The 22,927-nt window shown below is 45.1% G+C and overlaps 1 protein-coding gene across 2 annotated transcripts; it reads left to right on the top strand.

Annotated features, from left to right (window-relative positions):
* Nucleotides 1-4,060: 4,060 nt before the first annotated feature.
* On the top strand, nt 4,061-14,829 carry Bmp2 (bone morphogenetic protein 2). Of its 2 annotated transcripts, none has more exons than XM_039104435.2 (3): nt 4,061-5,180; nt 6,285-6,582; nt 12,794-14,829. In XM_039104435.2, the coding sequence occupies exons 2-3, from the start codon at nt 6,414-6,416 to the stop codon at nt 13,633-13,635; spliced, it is 1,011 nt and encodes a 336-aa protein (XP_038960363.1). In that variant the 5' UTR covers nt 4,061-5,180; nt 6,285-6,413; the 3' UTR covers nt 13,636-14,829. The 2 variants fall into 2 exon arrangements, with proteins under 2 accessions (XP_038960363.1, NP_058874.2); NM_017178.2 differs by having other exon boundaries at nt 4,937-5,180; nt 6,233-6,582; nt 12,794-13,650.
* Nucleotides 14,830-22,927: the final 8,098 nt, after the last annotated feature.

The following is a 22,927-nucleotide window of genomic DNA, read 5'->3' on the forward strand; positions in this document are numbered from 1 at the left end:
TACCACACTACCATCTCCTGGAATCGCATCACTAGATGCGGACCAGGCACTCAGTGTGAGCCTTCAGTGGACAGTTCACAGCCATCCTGTCTTTGCTACAGACTTACTAAGTCCACACTGCTTCCCATTTGGTGCTCAGCAACTCTTTGCTCTCCCGAATGGCCCTCGTCATAGGTCTTATGCTTTATATTTCTTTACCTCTGAACATACCATACATCTTTCACTGGCTCCTAAATAAATGATGGACAGGGCTTATGTGTCTTTATGCACTGGATCCAAGTAACATGGTGTCATGAAGATCCTAGATCCTCAGTAACGATTTATAGGCTGGGTGGTATTAGTAGATCTGGTTTTGTTGTTGCTTTTGCTTTTAGTTCTGAAACAAATACCTAAAACAGTTTGAAAAGAAGAAATGATTTATTTTGCCTCGTGTTTTCGGGAATTTCAGTCTATGGTTCATGGTTCCATTTTCTTTGGACCTGAAGTGAGGAAGAGCATGATGGTGAGATACATAGACGAGAAGGCCTCTTACTTCATGGTGGCCAGGAAGCAAGGAGAGCAGCCGGAAGGAACCTAGGATGGGCAACAGGAAGAAAACTGGGAAGGAATAACAGGACAAAACCAGGAAGCAGCAACAGGCAGGACCCCAGGAAGCAACAGGCAGGAACTTTGAAAGCCTGTCTTCAGTGACTACCTCCATCAACCCGTCCCCATTCCCTAACACTTATGTCTCTGTCCAGTAAAAACGTTTTGAAATTTGTCATTGGATAAGTCCACTGGCCATTATGATCCAGTCACATCTCCAAAACTACATCTATGAACACTTATCCTGGGGGAGTACTTCAATACAGAAGCTTTGGGTGAAAACTGTCACTCCATAGCTAACCTGTAAAAAAAACATCAATACTGAGACTGACTCCTTTTTAAACACATTACTTCTTTTATCTTTGGAGATTGTAACTACCCCTTTCCCCTCTTCTCTATGTTTCCTCTTTATAACATAATAGAATAGCAAAACATTTTAATATCATTGGTCACATATGCAAGTATATTGCTATATGGTAATTAAGATTTGATGGCTGTCTAGAACAATGTGACTTGGCCAACCTGGCCTAGTTTGGCATACATGTCACTCCACCCATCATTTTTACTGTGGCTAATCCAACATAGGTAAGCCCTAGGAAGAGCAAATGCTACTCTTGGCTGTGACTTCTGGTTCCTAGGAAAGAATCTCAACCAGGAGTTAGTAGAGCCAGGGTTGGGTGTCACATCAGCAGCAAATGATACACAGGCTAAGAGGTTTCTCAGGGGAGTTGCCACAGGTTACAATGGAATGACAATTACAAGGTAGATGGCTCATGTCATGCCTGCTGTGACCTTTACAATACATGGGGATCATTATTTTAATGTTAATTTGCATAATGGTCCACCTAGTAGGAACAATGCTGAATGCTAATAGCTGCAGGATGCAATAAAATTAAACATTATCTGGGCTGAACTGCTAAAGGAAAAGTTGCCAAAGTATGACTCTTTAAGTACTTAATTTCATCCCAGGTCATGTCCACACAACAAATGAGGATTTCCGGTATCTCTTGAAAAACTGGCAAGAACTAGCTAGAATAGAATAACACCAGCTTCCTTTATGCGGAACCCTAGCGAATAGACTGTGTTTTGACACGATTTGTCTGGACCTTCTACAAAAATTAGAATTGTTATTCTCACCATATCTTGCCCCAATACTGCCTTGCCCCACTCAGACCCTTTACGCACTTGTTGACAGATACACTAAAAATGACAAACAGAGATACTCTCAACTTCTGAACTGACAGATACCAAGAAAAACTTTTTAATTGGTAAGATCAAGCAAGTCCTCAGAGAAGACAGCTACTATCCCCTCGAACTATTAAGTAACCAACCACACATTCTTAGTTGTGGGTGGAAGGATAGAGAGTAAAGAAGCATAGAGAGTAAAAAAGCAACGCCTTTGTATTTGTTTCTTCTCTACGATTTCTATTTCATGAAGAACGGACTGACCATGACCGTCTATTTTGTATTCCAAAGAACAGAGAATTCTTTCAAACTGGATCCACTTCTGGGTCCCATGCGTTTACGCTCATTTCCACCACAAGAGGGCAGCCATCTCTAAAAAACAACAGTTGTGCTCTTCAGAGAAATTGGGCCAAACTTCAGGAAAGTTCCTGGGAAAGGCTTTTAACTGCCTGCACCTCCCCTCTCCCGTTGCATGTCCTACAAAAAAGAAGCCGCCAGGCACCACCAAGGTGGAGTAACTGTCCGGAGGCATCCATTTTATCTCAGAGTCTTGATTACTAAGGATATCATAAATGGCCAAACTCCCGCTTCTGGAGTTCCAAAGGCCCAAAGCTACACGGCATTGTTGATGTCATCCCCAAAGGTTTCATTTTCATCTTTTCTTGGGGTGGGTCCAACAGCTGTCAACTTTCTCTTCCTCATTAAAGGCAACTTTCTGATTTAAATCTCATATATGTTTGGAGGTTTTGCTTTGCTCCACAAGTCTTCCCGATGACAGAAGCAATTGTTAACTTCTCAATTAAACTTGATAGGGAAGGAAATGGCTTCAGAAGCGATCAGCACTTTTGGCTTACATGTCTGAGTGGAGTGTTTTATTGCCTTCTTGTTTGGTCTCTCACGATTTAGAGTGACAATTTCTACAACACATCTTAAGAAGGAATACAGTAACTGATTGCAGATTGCTGAATCTATTCCTTCTCCTTTAATTTTCCTAGTAGGCAGCCTTCCTTCAAAGTACCTTATTTGCCCTTTACAGCTCTAGAAACAGCCAGGGCCTAATTTCCCTCTGTGGGTTGCTAATCTGATTTAGGTGAGCAGAACCTAGAGTTATTTTAGCTTCCCAACTGAAAAGCTAATACACACGGATAATAGATTATTAAAGCCCCTCCTTCTGGTTTTTCTCTGTCTTTGCTTTGCAAACTTGAAAGATCTGATTCAGAACCTGGTATTACCAATCTGGTCTTCCACAGAAATGTTCTGCCCATAGCTTTGGGGGTCATGTGGGCAACAAGGTGGTAGTATGTATGAAGGCTCCTGAAATGAGGGAGAAGTGGAAAGAGTTCAAAACGAATCCTGGATCAGCAGCTTTGGGGACATTCCAGCTGAGGAAGAAAAGTGGCTTAGCCACAGTCAGAGTCTTGCTTCTGGAGACCTAGTGGAGAGGGCCAGACAGAAAATTCAAAAGTCTCAAACCAGAAATGTCTTGTTACCTGCCTCTGGTGTAGGTGGGTGGGGGAGGGGAGATAAATAGCCCAAGTATGGAAGTGATTGTTTCTATAAAGAGAACTTCTATTAACTCCCATTGTCCCCTCACATGGACAGACAGACAGACACACACACACACACACACACACACAAACACTAGAGGGGACATCCACTTTACATGTGTATATCTATGTACAGAACCTGTACCCTCATTTTTATAATTTACATAAATGAATACATATATGTATATACATCTTTTATTAGATTCATTTATTTGACTATATATGCACATGGGCGCATATAAATGTATGAATATTTATAAAATGTAATAATACACTCGAATGTGTATTGGCTATTTCTTGACATTTTCTTCTCACCATTCAAAACAGAGAAGCGTTTGCTCACATCTTTGCCAACATGTCTGATAACTTCTAGGTTCTTCTTTTTAATGTGATCTTACCTAAAAACTTCAAACTCAAGTTGAATATTGGCCCAGTGGGGGAACTCAGAGGCAAGCCTACCCTGAATTTGCCCTAAACTCGGGCATCTGGGGCACGAATCCTGGTCCCGGGGGTCTGCTTTACACTCAGCCGGGACGCGACCCCTTAGCGGCCGCGCGCTCGCCCCGCCCCGCCCCGCCGCGGCCGCCCCTCAGGGCGCGCCGTCCACACCCCTGCGCGCTGCTCCCGCCCGCCCGGGGATCCCCAGCGCGCTGCGCCTCCGAGGGGGAGGTGTTCGGCCACGGCCGGGAGGGAGCCGGCAGGCGGCGTCTCCTTTAAAAGCCGCGAGCGCCGCGCCACGGCGCCTCCGTCGTCGCCGCCGGAGTCCTCGCCCTGCCGCGCAGAGCCCGGCTCGCACTGCGCCCGCCGCTGCGCTTCCCACAGCCCGCCCGGGATTGGCAGCTCGGGACGAAGCCTCCCTAGCCCACACCGGCCATCGGACGCCCTCAGGGCGAGCGACGCGAGGGTCACCCGGGGCTTCGAGGGGCCGGCACGACACCGGTTGGAGCTGCGAACTGTGCGCGCCCGGCTCTGTGGCCTCAGCTGTCCGGGAGAAGCCAGAGTCGCGGACCGACGCTAAGAGCCGGGAGTCCGGAGCACAGTCTTACCCTCAACGCTGGGCTACTCCGACACGAGAGTGAGCGCCCGAGGCGAGCAGGAAGAGTGATCGGACCCCAGGCTGCCACAAAAGACACTTGGCCCGAGGGCTCGGAGCGTGAGGTCACCCGGTTTGGCAGCCGGGGACGCGCGGCTGGACTGTCTCGAGAATGAGCCCCAGGACGCCGGGACGCCGCAGCCGTGCGGGTTCCGCTGGCGAGCGCTGATGGGGGTGCGCCAGAGTCAGGCTGAGGGATGCGGAGTGGCGGCCCGCCCGCCACCCAGATCTTCGCTGCGCCCTTGCCGGGACCCGGCGTCGCCCACGATGGCTGCCCCGAGCCATGGGTCGCGGCCCAGCTAACGCAGAACGTCCGACCCTCGCCCGGCGAGTCCCGGAGCCGGCCCCGCGCCCCGCCAGCGCTGGTCCCTGAGGAAGACGACAGCAGCAGCCTTGCCTCAGCCTTCCCTCCCCGTCCCTGCCCCGCACTCCTCCCCCTGCTTGAGGCTGTGTGTCAGCACTTGGCTGGAGACTTCTTGAACTTGTCGGGAGAGTGACTTGGGCTCCCCACTTCGCGCCGGTGTCCTCGCCCGGCGGATCCAGTCTTGCCGCCGCCTCCAGCCCGGTCACCTCTCTGTTCCTTGGCCGGCTGGGCCCACCCCAAGACACGGTTCCCTTCGGGGAGAACACCCGGAGAAGGAGGAGGTGAAGAAAGGCAACAGAAGCCCAGTCGCTGCTCCAGGTCCCTCGGACAGAGCTTTTTCCATGTGGAGACTCTCTCAATGGACGTGCCCCCTAGTGCTTCTTAGACGGACTGCGGTCTCCTAAAGGTAGAGGACACGGGCCCGGACCCAGGGCTGGCGGGTGACACCGCTTCCCGCCCGGCGGCGCTGGGCGCCTCGGAGGACCGGTGGAGTGGACGTAAACATACCCTCTCCCGGTGCACGTGCAGCGAGCGGATCCCTAGAGGGGTCAGGCACTCTGAACCCCAGATCCCTCTGTCTTGCCCACCTGGTCTGCGACCTCCTTTCAGCCCGTTCCTCCTCCCCAGTTTTAAATACATTATCAGGGCTGTTTTGGGCTTTACCCCCTCCTCCGCCCCCAAATTGCAGAAATCCATTTAGAGAGTATGGCCGGTGGATTTCACTAGTTCATTGCCCACCAGCACTCCAAGCCTTAGAGATCCTTCGCTATCCTTAAGAACTAGGTCCCATTTAGGAAGCTACTAAAAGTCGGGGTTCTTTTTGTGTGTGTTTACTGACTGTGCGGATGTGTCACAGCTTACACGTGCATTTATAGACACTATCTATTTAGGTCATTGCAGAAAGGTGCATGGATTTCTTGACTGCACAGGGGTCTGGAGAAGGGGACAGAGTGGCCTGTGGGTCAACCTTGAAGTTAGGGGCGTAGGCCACGACTTGCAAGTGGCGTCATTAGTATTAATCTTTAGTTTACCGCTTTCTGAATCTACAATCTACCAGGAAGTTCTATACGGCGCCTCTAAGGAAGTCACTTGTGCATTTGTGTCTGTTTATGTGCAAATGAACGCTGTGCAGTATAGTTGTAAGGGATGCAGTGTCCGAACAATCTATGGGTTCCCAGCTTCCTGACACAGGCTTTACTAGCTAGTGTCACAAGAAAAGGTGACAGACAGTCATTGATTTTTCTTTTTTAAATTGGGAGTTAAGACCAAGCCCCAAGTGAGAAGTCCGGCTGGGACTTAGGGGTTCTTCATCCTCTTGATCATCCAGGCTGTAGCTTGGATGACATGCCAGGAGGGCATCCTGGAGAAGGCCAGCGAGCCCTGTGGGAGCCGGGGCCGCGGGGGCGGGCGGAGGACTGGGCGGGGAACGTGGGTGACTCACGTCGGCCCTGTCCGCAGGTCGACCATGGTGGCCGGGACCCGCTGTCTTCTAGTGTTGCTGCTTCCCCAGGTCCTCCTGGGCGGCGCGGCCGGCCTCATTCCGGAGCTGGGCCGCAAGAAGTTCGCCGGGGCATCCGGCCGCCCCTTGTCCCGGCCTTCGGACGACGTCCTCAGCGAGTTTGAGTTGAGGCTGCTCAGCATGTTTGGCCTGAAGCAGAGACCCACCCCCAGCAAGGACGTCGTGGTGCCCCCCTATATGCTCGACCTGTACCGCCGGCACTCGGGCCAGCCAGGAGCGCCCGCCCCAGACCACCGGCTGGAGAGGGCAGCCAGCCGCGCCAACACCGTGCGCAGCTTCCATCACGAAGGTGAGCGGGCGGCGGGTGGCGGGGCGGGGACAGCGGGCGGAGACTCAGTGGGCAGCCCGGGCCTCCGCTAGCACAGTGGACGGTCCTTCGGCTTCTGTACCGTCCCCTCTGTGGCCCCGAGCCAGGGATTCCCCACTGGTGAGTCCGCACCCTTTTCCTGGCAGGTGGCCAGCAGACAGACTCCTCCCCACTAGAACTGGAGGGAAATCGAGTGATGGGGAAGAGGGTGAGAGACTGGCTAGCCCCTTGTCAGCTCATTGTGGGAGAATTTCACAGAAGGCAGGGAGTTGGGGCTCCTTAAATCTGTGTGGAAGCTCAGATCTGTGGCTTGTGTTCAGGCTGGAGTTTTAAGCTAGGCAGAGGTAGTATTAACAAATCAAATCCAGGGCCCCAAAGCATTCAAATTTGCTGTTCATCTGGGCCTCGTTTGAAAGATTTTTGAATCCCTATCTAATCCCCGTGGGAGATCAATTCCACAATCCATCATACTGTTTCCCCAATGACCTTCCTTTCTCCTGCTTAACTCTTAAGTCTCCAAGTGGAGACAGGTCAAGCCTTCAGATAAAAGCATTTTCTCCCACTGCCTGCTACCTTCCTAGACAAGGTAATGGAATTTTTAAAAAAATACGATATGAGTATGGTTTCCCAAGGTAGAGTAATGTTTATTTCTTCGGAAGGAGATTTAGTGGGTAAGACATGCTGTAGAGGCCTATTGAAGTCTCTTGTGCCAATGTCCTTATAGCAGTTAGTAAAAATAATAATAATAATAATAATAATAATAATAATAATAATAATAATAATCGTGCCTCAGTTCAATTCCGTGTGTGTCACTTTAAATGTGCTTTTGGTTTAATGCAATCTCAATAGGATATCAGTTCCTTCAAGTTCTAGAAGAATTCAGAGTTGTCTGTCAGTGAGCTGCAATTTATAGAACAATGGGGAGCTAGGAGAGAAGTTCCCTTTTTAAAGCTTCGCTTTGCCTTTCTTGAGAGGATACATTTTAAGTAGAAATCTATGCTCTGAAATGGCAGCCCAACCCCCATCCCCAATAAGGGATGACTCAAACTTTGAGAAGTCTGGTTGATAATAGGAAAAAGAGCCACCGGCAGGTCACATAGCAAGGGGTGTATCTTCCTTGAGGCAGCCAATGGTTATGAAGGGCACTAGAAACTGGTGTCTAAGGTTTTCTGGGGACAACGTTCAGTATTGAAAGATAGTGAGACCTTATTCTGCTCCTTAGGGTCTGCTTGCTGAGAGAGGGAGATTCCAGAATGTACACCCCCAGCCCCCGTCCCCAGGGCTAAGCTAATCTTTCTGGGTTAATATTTATTGGAAAATGTTTTGTAGATCAAAACAAACAAACAAAACCACTAGCCAGCACAGCTGTTTTTCCCACTGCCTTTGGAGATAGAGCAGGAAAACAATTTATTCGTGTATTTGTTTATTTATTAGTATTTTCTAATGTGAAAAAAATTATTCTTTACCTGTAAAAAAAAATGAACGAGTTATTTTATCTTTATCTTAACTAAGCTAAAAGCATCATTTAAGTCAACTAAAACTCAAAAATCCAATTGAATGTAAGGTTTGTCAATAAAATCTACATATTCTCAGTCTTCATTTGGAAGTGGCTTGATAAAAACACAGGCAAAACGCTATCTAGGTGTCTTATTTTAAAACTTAGTGAGCTTCCGTTCACAAGAAAAATTGTATTTTTAAAAGTGGTTTTTCTGGTGTAAAACTGTATAGAAGTTATCGACCTGCTTAAAATAAACTTGCACTGACTTTATATCTTGGTGCAATCAGATGTGATTTTTACCATAAATCTCAGAAACCATTTCTTTTCAGTCATCATCAGGTATACACGGCATATGGGAAGACTGTTCACATTGTTAAGTAGCCTAGAGTTTAGTTTTTCTAAGCATCCTTGTGCCACTGAAAAACCTTAATAAGCCATGTGTTACTTGGTAGGCTTCTTCGTAAATGCTAGAATGGCATGAGACAAGACATACCATGGTAGTCTTTCAGTAGATTCTTCCAGACAAAATCTCCTGTTGAACATTAAGAGCATTTTACCATAGATTTTATCCAGGAGAGTCCAGACTTTGCTGAATTCCCACCCCAAGGTCACTGAAGACCTTCCCGAACTGGCTGCCATTGGAAAACAGTTGGAAATTGCTTGACTCCATTGGCCCCATAGAGACTTCCCCTTTAGTGGCAGATCATATACAGAAGGATCTCATGCTGGTTCTTCTGACTATGGAGAACATAGTCTTTCTTTTTTCTTTTTGTAACTAACAAACGATGTGGCCCTGTGACTAAAGTTTTCAAAGAGGGAGAGAAAATAGCCGCAGGCTAGGACATTTCAAGGCACAACTCTGTCTTGTGATGAAGAAAGCATGGTCCATCCACCATGCCAGCATGGGTTTGAATGCAGACACCCAGGAAGGCTCCCATCTACTTCTGGCTGTGTTAGTGTGCTCACAAAGACCCTGTGGGGAAAACAGTTCCTCAGTGTGCAGTGTTCCTTGCCACTGATGTTCTCAGTGTCTCTTGTTTGTCAGCGGATGCTTTGAATACCTCTTGACTCCTCTCCAAGCTGCTTTTGTCCTCTTTACATGTACCTTGGGACATTTCTCTTGGTCGTTAGAGAATCCCTCCTGGACCTACAAGGTCCCCTTATAGGGCCTGTGATGAGGAGAACAGAGACCTAGTCAGGTTGCTGGTGACTACTAGACCCTGTTTCCCTTTCCCACCACTTCCTTTGTTGACTTAAAAATTAAACCTTAATTCTGTGTGTTTTAAGCCTTTTCTTCCTTCCTCTTTGGCATGCCATTTATCTTATTCCGGAAAAAATCACAGTCTGTCCCAAAGCTCCTTGAATCTTGTTGCAGCGGTGAGATGCAGCTGCTGGTCTGGAATAGCCTTAGGCCTGTTGTTGTTTTGATGGAGGAATGTTTTCTGTCCAAAAAGTGTTGCAAAATCCCCCAAGCTTAATGATAACTTTTGAAATGAAACTCACCCTACTCTAGGGCAAGCAAGAGCCACAGAGAGCAGGATCTAAACAAGGCCTGGTGTCCCATTTGGCTGCATCTCTTCAGTTTTTCTGTTCCTTTAGCTCTGTCTGCATCTAAAGGGTGCTGAGCAGTATGTTTGGTGTCTTCCAGGCAAAACTCATTCTGCAGTTTCCATGGTGTCGGGTGCCAATTCCTAGTGATTTGGACTGTTGCTTGGGATTTTAGGTCTCTCTTACATTAGATAATATCTCCCAATGGCTAGAACTTGGGCCTTGCAGGGCACGCCAGTTAACAGTTCTGTGAACTAAGTCACATAACCACTCTGAATTCTCAACTGTTTCACTCACAAAATGGAGAAAAACCACTGTTCCCTCAATGTGCTTCTTGTAAGAGACGTCATAGAAAGGTGATGGCACCAGATTTGGCAAAAAGAGAAAGAAAGAAAGAAAGTAAGAAAGAAGGAAAGAAAGAAAGAAAGAAAGAAAGAAAGAGAGAAAGAAAGAAAGAAAGTAAAAAAGAAGGAAAGAAAGAAAGTAAAAAAGAAGGAAAGAAAGAAAGAAAGAAAGAAAGAAAGAAAGAGAGAGAAAGATAACAGGAGGGAAGGAAGGAAGGGAAAAAGGGAGGGAGGGAGGGAGGGAGGGAGGGAGGGAGGGAGGGAGGGAGGGAAGAAAAGCAAGCAAGCACAGCCACTAATGTTTTGTGGTGACATTTTTATTTCATATTATTCATTTTTCTAGGAAGTGGCCCTAGCCATATCTTTTGGGTTATTTTGAGGTAGAGGAATAATCAACATAGTGGAGAACATTGAGTGTGGGCTTAGCTTCTAGAAGAGACTAGAATGGCATGGCTGCCCCCACTTACTTCCCTTTCCTGCAGTTTGTTTAGGGCTAGGAGGCTGATACTCAGGTTGGAGACAGGTCAGAATCCTGAAATCACTTAGCAAGTTCAGCTGATTCAACAAGGGATATTTACAGAGAATTAACAGCTATTCCAGCCTCCAAAAAGTGTACATTACCTACTCTGTATTTTCAGAACCCCAGGCTTGCTGTGATCGTTTGTCGAGGTCTTTTCCTATAATTTTCTTTATTTAAAAGATATTTTCAATTTCCCACCCTCAAGAAGAGGTTGAAACTTGTCCCTTGAAGTAGAAAAGGTGTTGTGTGTCCTGACCCCTGGTCAGTCGGCTTCCTGTGTTGAGGTCTTCTCTAAATTCTTGGCTTCTATGTATCATTTCAATAAACAGTCACATTTGATAACTTGGTATAAGGATGGGATAAGATCTTCCAAGGCTTAGGCTGGTGGACATGCTGCTGAAAGACAGAGATGGGTCTTTGTCATTACTCTTGGTTATATTGTTCTCCTCTGTGTGAAGGCCACTTATTCTGTCTGGAAAATATTTCTTACCCCCAGGGTGATAGGCCACAGGGAGTGGCTGTTTTTATGCTTCCAGTTGAAAGATGACAAGTTTCATGTGGTCCAAACTTAGTAGTTTTATTTCTTGGAAAGATATTTCTCTGTGACTTCAGTGACCTGCCTCTATTATTTATCTAGGGGATTACCTCTTCCCTTTTGTCTTCTTGTCTTGGATGTGTCTGTGTACATGTGTATGTGCTCATGATTGTTACTTTTCCTCCATTTGTTTTTGTTTTTTGTTTGTTTGCTTTTTGTTTTGTTTTTTGTTTGTGGATCGGGATTCCAGGATTTGGTTGCCATTATGATTTTTTGAGTCCTGTTGGTGACCAATGTAGCAATTTGTGGAAGGACCTGGGTAATTGGCCTTTATACTCTGCCTGTACAGGAATTAATGTGCACATCACTGTGCCAAAGGCAGAAGGTGCCAATGTGATTTGCTGTGATTAGGGTCTAGGGGATGTTGCTACTGTTTTACATTTTCTATCGAAGAAGTGCCTTAGGCAGAAGCATGAAGGGACACCAGAATGGCAATGAAAGGCTTTTTTATAAAAGAAGCTAAATACAGTCCATCATACTTTCTAGGAATGTCCCTGCCCTAAAGTACCATTAGCTGATAGTGGAGTTCAGAACATAAATGGCTCCCCAAAGGTATTGCCAAGAACTTTTTGGCAAGCAGATGTGAGGGAACTATGAATGAAGCTCAGCTTGGCCTAGTAGTCTTCATATCCAAATAGAAGAGCTTTAAAAGACTCCTTCTTGAGTCCCTGGCTAGCTTACCAGAGCCTGGATCCTAATGTGTTGGCCAACACTAAGGCCTCTTCTAGGAAAGGTGCATTACAAGTCTACTCCTTCATCAATATACTCTTGAATATGAGAAACATCCTTTTAAACCCTGACACTGTGTGGTCCACAAACAAGCAGCATCTTTTGCCTAAGAGCTTGATGGAAATGCAGGCCCTCAAGTGTCTTCCCAGACCAACCAATGTGCAGGCCAAAGTCTAAGAACTGCTCTATCAACATAGAAGTTATTTTGAATGAGAATGAGATAGATGCAAGAGAACAGGAAGTAGGAAGTGATTTCTCCTGAAGTTCTTTATTGGTAATTGCTACAGTGTCCCAGTGCCACCCCATACCTTTCTGAAGAACTTTATATCCCTGTGAATGCCTTTGTCTCTAGAGTTATGAGCAAAATGGTAGGGTGTGCTTTGCAAAATGTCATCAGTGATGTTGAATTTCAGGGTCTTTAATTAAGGGGCTGAAATCTGTATATTGAGATTTGTAAATCATCTAAATTGTAGAGTAATGCTTGCAAATGGCGCTTAAGGGATTGACATTAAAGCTCGTTTTCTTAGTTAAGAAATGCAGTAATTTCCTCAACTCCTCAGTCATTAGCCCTCTACTAACTATAGTGCTGACTTTCCCCCCTTAAAGTCTGTGAATTCCAGAGAAGCGTTTCACTATTTCCTCTACTATTATAGTTACCTAGAAGCTATGCTCATATATTAGATTAAAAGCATAGGAATTGCAAAGTTAATGTGGCCATATAGAAAAGGGAAAAAGAGACTCCGTTTTTTTTTTCTTTATAGTGTTAAGCAGTAAACCCAGGGTCATGGACAGAGGGCAGACACTGTATCTCTAAGGTCTGACATTTTTAATTTCTGGTTGCAAATTTGTATGTAGTTGAACTTAAGCCATGCGTTGAAGTTTGAAATGCTCATAAGGAATTAAGTTACTAAATTCTTACCAAATGCTTTTCCATTTTCTCTCCACGTTGATCAAATCAGAAGCCATCGAGGAACTTCCAGAAATGAGTGGGAAAACGTCCCGACGCTTCTTCTTCAATTTAAGTTCTGTCCCTACTGATGAGTTTCTCACATCTGCGGAGCTCCAGATTTTTCGGGAACAAATGCAGGAAGCTTTGGGAAATAGTAGTTTCCAGCACCGAATTAATATTTATGAAATTATAAAGCCTGCCACAGCCAGCTCAAAATTTCCTGTGACCAGACTATTGGACACCAGGTTAGTGACTCAGAACACAAGTCAGTGGGAGAGCTTTGATGTCACCCCGGCTGTGATGCGATGGACAGCACAGGGACACACCAACCATGGGTTTGTGGTGGAAGTGGCCCACTTAGAGGAGAAGCCAGGTGTCTCCAAGAGACATGTGAGGATTAGCAGGTCTTTGCACCAAGATGAACACAGCTGGTCTCAGGTAAGACCACTGCTAGTGACTTTTGGCCACGACGGAAAAGGACATCCACTCCACAAACGAGAAAAGCGTCAAGCCAAACACAAACAGCGGAAGCGTCTTAAGTCCAGCTGCAAAAGGCACCCTTTGTATGTGGACTTCAGTGATGTGGGGTGGAATGACTGGATCGTGGCCCCTCCAGGCTATCATGCCTTTTACTGCCATGGGGAATGTCCTTTTCCCCTGGCTGATCACCTGAACTCCACCAACCATGCCATAGTGCAGACTCTGGTAAACTCTGTGAATTCCAAAATCCCTAAGGCATGCTGTGTCCCCACTGAGCTTAGCGCAATCTCCATGTTGTACCTAGATGAAAACGAAAAGGTTGTGCTAAAAAACTATCAGGACATGGTTGTGGAGGGTTGCGGGTGTCGCTAGCACAGCAAGAACAAATAAATAAAAAATAAATATATATATTTTAGAAAAAGAAAAAACCTACTCACCCCCTCTCCCCCTAAAAAAAAACCAGCTGACACTTTAATATTTCCCAATGAAGACTTTATTTATGGAATGGAATGAAAAAAAAACACAGCTATTTTGAAAATATATTTATATCTACGAAAATAAGTTGGGAAAACAAATATTTTAATCAGAGAATTATTCCTTAAAGATTTAAAATGTATTTAGTTGTACATTTTATATGGGTTCAACTCCAGCACATGAAGTATAATGGTCAGAGTTATTTTGTATTTATTTACTATTATAACCACTTTTTAGGAGAAAAAATAGTTAATTTGTATTTATATGTAATCAGAAGAAATATCGGGTTTGTATATAATTTTCAAAAATAATTGTAGTTTTTCAGTTGTGTGTATTTAAGATGCAAAGTCTACATGGAAGGTTACTGAGCAAAGTGCTTGCACATTTGCTGTCTGTTTTTTGCAGCACTACTGTTAAAGTTCACAAGTTCAAATCCAAAAAAGAAAAAAAAAAGGATAATCCACTCTGCTGACTTTCAAGATTATTATATTATTCAATTCTCAGGAATGTTGCAGAGTGGTTGTCCAATCCGTGAGAACTTTCATTCTTATTAGGGGGAATATTTGGATAAGAACCAGACATTACTGATCTGATAGAAAAGCTCTTGCCGCCCTCCCTGCAGAAAGAACAAAGCAGAACCAGTGGAAGTAATTAAGAAAACTGTGACCATGTCAGGAAGTGATGATGGCCTCTTGTTCTTTCTTAAACCTATGATCCTTTCCAGGGGGCTGATCTGGCCAAAGTACTAAATAAAATATATAATATTTCTTCTTTATTAACATTGTAGTCATATATATGTACAATTGATTATCTTGTGGCCCTCATAAAGAAGTGGAAATTGACTTGTATTTTGTGTTTACCCTAGCAGCAAGCTCTTTATTCTCCAAAGCACCCAATTTTCTACAGTTGCCTGACACGCAGCAAAATTGAGCACGTGTTTCCTGCCTACACCCTGTTCTCTGTCCTATCAGCTTGCTTTTCTTTCTAGGGATATGTGTTTGAACATATGTCTCCAAATGTTAAACCTGTCTCAGATAATAAATATCAAAATTCTGGCATTTCATCCTATAAAACCTACCCCGTGAGAGCAAATGGTGTGTTTGTGTTTAAAGTGTCTGCCCGTGTTTGCATTTTCATTTCTGAGGTGAATGATGTCAAGGTTGTGGGGGGGAGGCGTGACTTAAATGGTTGGAGATTTGCAAGCAAACCCCATTTGGACCAAAGGACTTACCAATGAGTTAGTAGTTTTCATGAGCAGGGAGGAAAACATAGTGAGGAAAAGTCGGTGCCTAAATCAAAGCAAAGCGTGCAGAACTCAAGGTAAAGTTCCAGAGGTGATATGCCATGCAGCAGAGGCCACAGTGCCAAAGAAATTAGAGAGTGTCTGCGGTCAGCTTCTGAAGCACATCGCCAACTGGCCAGATGCCCGACAGAGTGAAGGCAGATAAGGCTCTGGAGAGTGGTCCCTCAGCCCTGGCAGAACTAGTGCTCAGGTTGGAAGTGAAACCTAGGCAGGGCTTTGTGGCTGTGTTTGCAGCCTGGGGAATCGCTAACAGTGCTCGTTCCTGGCAGTGTTTCAGGTCAGTTTCCAGAGTGTGTGTCCCTTTCATGGGTGAAACCCACTTCTCACCTCCTTTCTCGACCCGTGCCTTACAACTGACTTGGAGAGCAGTGTGCTTATGATGGGACAGGCTGTCATGATTAAATTCTTCCCAAGGATCTCCATGCAGTGACCTTGGGCACACTTACCTTTGGCAGCCTTGAGGTTCTGAAGGTCTAGTTTTAAATGAATACCCTGGTTAGCCTTCGAAGTGTCCTTTATCCCTTTTGCAGTTGCTTTGGCACAGGTAGAAACCATTAGACCCACCTATGGGTAGCCTTGTCTTCCTTGTCCTTCAGTCATTCGCCACTGTCTCTTGCTTTTCATGGATACTGATAACAAACTACTATCTTAACATTTCAAAAATAAAAAAGATTGAACCACATATTTCCATCTCCAAATCCTCCAGATGGGAGTGGGATTATCCTAGAATCCCTGCAGGTCTATCCAGTACATGTTTTCTGCTTTATTAGTTTTGGTATATACATACACATATATGCATACAGTGTGCATATGTTCTAACTTATGCACTTATGTGTGAAGATTATATATGTTACATATGTAGATGGCAGCACTTCCAATTTCCATTTAGGTTCAGAGACGTCACGATAAATGGAGCTATGCCATTGTTGGTATTTCCCTGAGTGGTTCATCATTGGTATATCCCCTGAGTGGTTCACCATTGGTATATTCCCTGAGTGGTTCACCATTGGTATATCCCCTGAGTGGTTCAGGTGTTCCTTCTATTTTTTTAGAATGGAGGAAACTCATCTGTACAGTCAAAAATGAGTCAAATCACTTAGCAAGTTTCTATTCACTTGCCTTGCTGTTAAGATACTAATGATTCATTGGGTGCTAACCTGCCCTGCCCCTCCCCACGTTTTGATTGAAAAGCCGGAGGAGCAGAGCTTCGCAGTAAAGAATGGGTAAAGTGTGGAGCAGGGGTGTGTAGACTGGCATAGATAGGCAACCTGAGGAAGTCAGAACCTCCCGCCCTATTCCTTTTTTGTTTTATGTCTTGCAGGGGAAGGGACCGGTAGAGTGGGGTTGGGGGCAGGGCACATACATCTACTTGGGTAAATTGCATTTTCTCTTCCCTTCACCACGCCACCATATCTTAGAGCCTTATGACATCCTCTAGGGCAGAATTTTCTCACCAGCTCCCTGCCCTACAAACTTCAAAGTGAACTTCTAACTAACTCGAGGGGCCAAAGTTCTAAATAAAACTTCTTAGACTTTAGCGAGCACCTCAGTCATCAGTAATGCCTCGAGGAAAGCAAAATGCTTGATGTGTGTACAGCCCACGTGGTTAAGTCATGCCACCTTATGACTCCTGTCCCAGTGGTCTGGGTGGGGCCCGAGGTCCTGAATTTCTAATGAGCTCCCAGGTGACACCCCGATTCCCCGTGCCAGAGGACTGCAGTTTGAGTAGCAGGGTTGTGCCGACTGTTCTTTCAATCATAGCTACAGAAGCTGGCTCGAGTACAGCCCCTTCGTGTGTAAAAGCCTCGTGTAAATGAAAAGAAACAGAACACAGAAGTGCGCTGCCTGGCATCTGAAACGGTGCCCTGCAGATTTCTTTTTCCAAAGACATTCTTTTCCCCAACAAGATGACTGGCAATCTTGTGTTCTAGCCACTCTTAGACATGAAAACACTTGGTTGCTTATCTTGTAAAATCTGCTCCGCTTGCTTGCTTGGGCATGCCGAAGTCAGTTTAGTCAAATACGTGTCGGTACATCTATATGTATGGGGGAGCAGGTGCAAGTCCTTAAAAATGTACTTTCAAAAACTTTAACGCTTAAGTCAGTGTGCTGAGCTGATCCCGTGTGATGTCAGTGCCAAGCATCTGAATTAAAGGTTTCTCTTTGAAGGCAGCGGGGAGATGTCGTATGGTTGAAGCATTTGTTTATGCTAAAACGATGCTTGACTTTTTTTTCTCTAGGTTGTAAGACAGTACACTGTATAACCTCGTTGAGCCTAGAGGATGGTGTAAGACTCCAAGGCTGGTATTTGAGGTTTGGTCTAAGGGAAGTTGGAATTTTCTGCAGTTGTCTGGGAATAAAGTGCTTATGTGAGTGGGCTTAAGCTAGAAAAAAGAAAAAGGAATGGGTTTCCCTCTGCAAAGAGGGTCAACACAGAAAAACCTTCCTGTTTTTGCTTGGCATGAATACCACTTGTTAGCAGAACTCCCTTTGGGGATGGAGCTTGCGAAGCCCCTTACGTGGCTCTCAGAAACTCTAATAAGCACCTCGGATTTTAGTATTTGCTGAAGAAATGTTGGGATGAATACATTCTTAATCTCAACTGGTCTTGTATAAGTCACACAAACACACACATGCACATACACATATACAAGCACACATGTTTGCATATGCACATGCTAACATGCACACAGAGATGTTCACACACACACACATACATGTTCACACACATTCGGGTGCAGACTGTACATGCATGCACATCTCTGAGGGAATTTTCATTTGATCCCATCTAGAATTCGATTGCTGAGACAAGACCAGCAACCTCCGCCCCCCGCCCCCCCCGGCCCCTAACCCCCATGGGTTTATCATTTTGTTTAGGTCTCTAAACTCTGAGTCAAGTCCCTCTGAGGTGCTATACCAGACGCTGACTTTAACAGCACTTAAAAGCTTGTGTTTGCCTGTGTGCTGGGCCCCTCGCCAGGGCATTGCTGGGAGTCCATTACTGCTGCAGTCCATTCTGATGAGGAGGTCTCCCAGCAAAGCCCCGATTTGCTCACAGCTCTCCTCATAAGGAGCAGGAACTCATCTGGACCGAATTTACCCTGGAACCGCTTGGCCACAACACTATGAGAGAATAATTATTGAACTATTTTACTGTACAACTATTTCCAAATTGTTGATTTTTTATTGATTTCAGGAGGCAAGCTAATTGCCCCATGGCAACTTGATGTTAACATTTAATGAAGATCAGGAAACAGAGTTTATGAAAAGCGTTTGTATAGTGACTGCAAAGCTTCAAGAACTGTTTTACACTTCCTGACGGGGCTGGGCCTCGCTTAATGGTTTGTTTTTATTGCTTAAGAGTGTAAACCGTGCTTTAGCCCAGTGTGTGGAAACTATACCCTCATCCCGCATCGCACATTTTCTTGTTATTTTTTTCCTTGCTCCCCACGTCCTTTTCTGCCATCTACAATCAACTTTCTCTGCTTTGTATGCAAGCAGGTTTCTATCTTAGACATTGAAGATACTACATACACACACACACACACACACACACACACACACACACACACACGCACATGCACACATGCACACAGCCTGATGAACTGAATGTGCTGCTTCACTGTGTTTGGGTGGAGTTTCTGTTCCGCACTTGGTTGCTAGACAACCAAGCAGACAAAATTCAGCGATTCAAAAGGCATTTTTAAAGAAGACAAATTTGAGTGGCTGAACTCTTCTCTCCATCTTTATGTGGAAGGTGCGGGTTTCTTTCAAAGATCTCCTTGTCCTTTGTTGGGTAGCTTACTGGTAGAAGTGTGTGTGTGTGTGTGTGTGTGTGTGTGTGTGTGTGTGTGTGTGTGTTTGTGTGTGTGTGCAACATTCATATGTTTGCACGTGTGTATTCAGGTGCACATGCACATGTGTGCACATCCGTGTGGAGGTCAGAGGTTAACATGAAGTGTTCCTCTCAATAGCTCTGGGCCTTGGTTTTTGAGAAAAGACCTCTCACTGAACCTGGTTCTCATCAGTTGAGCTAGGCTGTCTGCCAGAAAGCCCCAGGGATCCTCCTGCTTCCACCCCTGTGTACCCACAGCACCGGGGTTCCAGACACATTACCCACCATGCCCAGCTATTTTTTATTGTGGGTGCTGAAGATCTGCATTCAGTTGCTTATTCTTGCGCAGAAAGCACTTTATTGACTGAACCATCTTCCTAACCCTGAAGAGTTTTTTTTGAAGTCTGGCTCTTACTGGATTGTCTGTCTGAAAGCTTTCCTAACTGTTGTTCCCATTTGCTGGAACTTGCTTTCCACCTGGAAGCTAACTTGGTTTCCAAGGGCATGTTTTAAATCACTAGTAAAGTGGAGCTACAGCTCCAAGCTCCTCCAATTGTTTCAACGTAAGGGAATGATTCCATTCAGAGGGAGGCAATGTTCGGAAGCAAAAAGCCTGGGTGTGGAGGGCACTGTCTCCAAGAAGCTACCCCAAGTTTTTGCCTGGTAGATAATATTGAAAATGTTTTCTAAGACCTTCGTGAAAGCCTAATTTTAAATCAAAGTCATTTTCTGATTTCTGTAACGTGCTCCAGGAGCATGTTGTAAAATCGGGATCTTTATAGATCGGCCAAGTTGGGCTTGTGTTCACAAGTTCACTCACATGCGCACACAGTTGGCAGCCCACAGGCTCCACGCTGAGATCTTTCTTCCTCCTCTACCCTCTGACATGCCTCTGCTGCTCTGGCTTCTCTCTTTGTGGGGTTCCCTGGGCTGGAATGCAGTCAAATCCATGGAAAACTTTAACCACTTTCCTGATTCGTTTACAGGCAGGATTTCCTGGCACTGGGATCAAGGGGGAAGGACTGAGGTTGGTTCATCACAAACTGGCTTGCAAACGAAGCTCGTTTGAAGCCCATCTGGCCTGTACAGAGAGATTTGACAAACTGGTCTCTGAGAGAGAAACCTCACCATCTGACTTTCTCCAATGAGGGAGCAGTTCTCTAAGGCATATCAGTGTGAAGAAGAATCATTTCCAAGCACCGAGGCTCCAGATGCTCAAACAACAGTGATCCACAGAGGAGCAATGAATGAAAATAACAGCCTCAGGTTAAAACTCCCAATATCCGGCATTCCCTACGTTCATCAGATTCTCTCAGGCTGGACAGTGGAAAATGGGAAGAACTGCAGAAACTAAGTAATGCATATATACATACGCGAATCTAGTATCCATATTCATGAATTAATGCGAATTTCAGAGTGGAACCATTCTAAATAGCATCAGTGTAGAACTGCCTTGGTGACATTGATGGCATCCTGTTCTTGTGCAGAGACGGTCTCAGACATTACTTTCAAGAGTTTCCTCTTTGTCAAGCTTCAGCTAAAGAACAGTTCTCAATCAAAGGAGGACTGTGATGAGACACAGTAAACCTTAAGATACACACATACCCAGCATGGCTGAATTACAGTAATACGAAGAGTTGTCCAAAGAATAAGTTAACACGCATGGATGTAGGTAAAGAATTATGATTCTTTCCTCAGTTACTCTAAGAATGGTGCTGATGCCTCTTCATTTGAATTACATTCTTAGGAGAGCAATATGTGTACATAAGAAAACCCATGAACAAATTATGCTGTGTTTGTTATAAATTAGGTCACAGACACAGAGCATTTCAGTTGACTGTTTAGTTCTCCGGCCTTGTTTGTTTCACGAACTCGTCCACTGATTTGACTTTCTGTCCTGTTGTTACCCCTGCAGCTTATCTTTTCCCCTACAAATGCTTTAGGCCTAGTCACAGCTGCTTCTACTTTTGATATTTCATGGGTCTTAATTAGTCTTAATTACAATCTGCTTGATGAAAAAAAAAAGGAGGGAAACAGAAAGATCTAAAAGTTAAGATCTGGAGATTACTCTTGCCAGAAACAGCTACTCCAAAGAAAAATATATTCTCCACTGAGTATATTTTCAGTATTACAGCTTGCAAAAATAAGTCATTGGTTGGCTGTTGTATTGGACCAGGAGCGAGCCCTGATACTCCCCTTTTCTCTGTTAGGAGTAGTATGGTTCATGTTCAAGATTCACGTTAAATAGATGTAGTCAGACTGAAGCCAGGGTGATAGAAAGAAACTTTTTAGACCTTTGTATCTTTCAGTCTTTGCTACACTTGCAAGCTTATGAGGAGCTTTTAAAGAATCTGCCCTGATGAAGGAACATAGAAGATATTGCTGGATGATCTTACAACACACATGTGGGTGCAGTCTCACAGCTTGGCCGATGGCATGCAAGGCATTCCCATATTCAGAGCCATGGAGGGTCACACACTGCACGTGTAACATTGTTACTAATCCTGGAAAATGAATAGAGGGCAGTCTGCAGGGCAGGGCCTGCAGTTCAGTCCCATTATTATGTAATGTTCCTAGAAAATTCACAAGGTGGTATTTTAATTCCAGTGGTAACAAAATTATAACCTTTCTCCATGGCATCTATGGGCCAGTGCTGTGCTCTGGAAATCTGCACAGGGGATAGGCAAAGCTTCCTATGCAGGAGATCTCTGTTCAGCTGGCATAGAAATTACTCTCTGGAATTACCTCCCCATCTCTTAACAGATAACTAATAAATACCGTACTATGAATCTTCGTGTTTGTATTCTCTGTTCCAGCATCTCGCATTCTCTCTCTCTCTCTCTCTCTCTCTCTCTCTCTCTCTCTCTCTCTCTCTGTTTCTCTCACTCCGCCTCTCTTCCTCCCTCCCCTCCCCCTCTCTATCATCTATCCCTCCCTCTCTCCCTCTTTCTCACTGTTTCTCCCCCACCCCCTTGTTACTACAGTAGTTGGAGATAAGGAACTAGAGAAGCTAACTTCCTGGGATACAGGGAAACAGATCTTCCACATCATTACAGATTAAGGATGTATTGAAGATACTCGGAACTGTGCTGAACGTCTCCTCTGAAATGCTCTTTTAACCAAAGAACAAGATCCTCTCCTTCTTTTTCTTTCCCCACATTGATGGGGCTGAGTTTGTGGGGAGAAATAATTCCACTGAGTTCCCTCCTGAAAATGTTCATGGAGAAGGAGAAATTACTGTCCTACCATCTATGCAGCAGGATCTCAACAATGTTGAGGAGAGGTGCAGCTTTTATGGGAGGCACTGGCAGCCATTTAACTCCATGGAATAAGTGCGTGCATAAATCAAAGTGAGTTTGTGCACAGCAGAGTGCTTACTCTTCACAGACCACAGTGTGTGTGTGTGTGTGTGTGTGTGTGTGTGTGTGTGTGAGTGTGTGTGCGCGCGCGCGCACGCAGCAGATGGGGAATATGTAGGGACCAGATTATGCACAGACCAGAATGTGTGCACATAAAAATGAGTGTGCAGAGAAAACAAATGACACTTATAGAGAAGAGTTAATGTGTACGGAACCATGAGTGTGCACAGCACACATAAGTGTGCACAGTCAATGCACTGGTCAAACTCGATGGGTACACAATAGCATTGGTCCGGACCAGAGCAAGTGTGCCCAGAAAAATGATTGTGCACAGATCAGAGCATTCACAAAGTAGAGTGTACCCAGAGTGAAGAATTTCAACTTCTTAGCCAGAGGCAGAGATTCGCTCCATTTTAAGTTCGGTGGTAGCATTTTTCTTCTGACTCACTGATAATTTAATGTGAAATTAAAAGGTTGAAATTGTTCTTTACTTTTCAGGAATTCACCCGCTCACCCGGTAGAAGACATTTTTCCTTTGAAAGGGAAGATGCACTAACACTTCATTAAATTGCAAAACACAGGAGCATGTCAGGGATCTGCTTCTCCCCACTGCAGCCCGCACCCCTGCAGCAGCTGACATTCCCCAACTCCCTCAAGTTGCCTGTTAGCCTGCTTGCTTTATCCTTTATCTTA

The sequence above is a fragment of the Rattus norvegicus genome, chromosome 3 (assembly GCF_036323735.1).
Source record: "Rattus norvegicus strain BN/NHsdMcwi chromosome 3, GRCr8, whole genome shotgun sequence".
NCBI classification, from domain to species: Eukaryota; Metazoa; Chordata; class Mammalia; order Rodentia; family Muridae; genus Rattus; species Rattus norvegicus.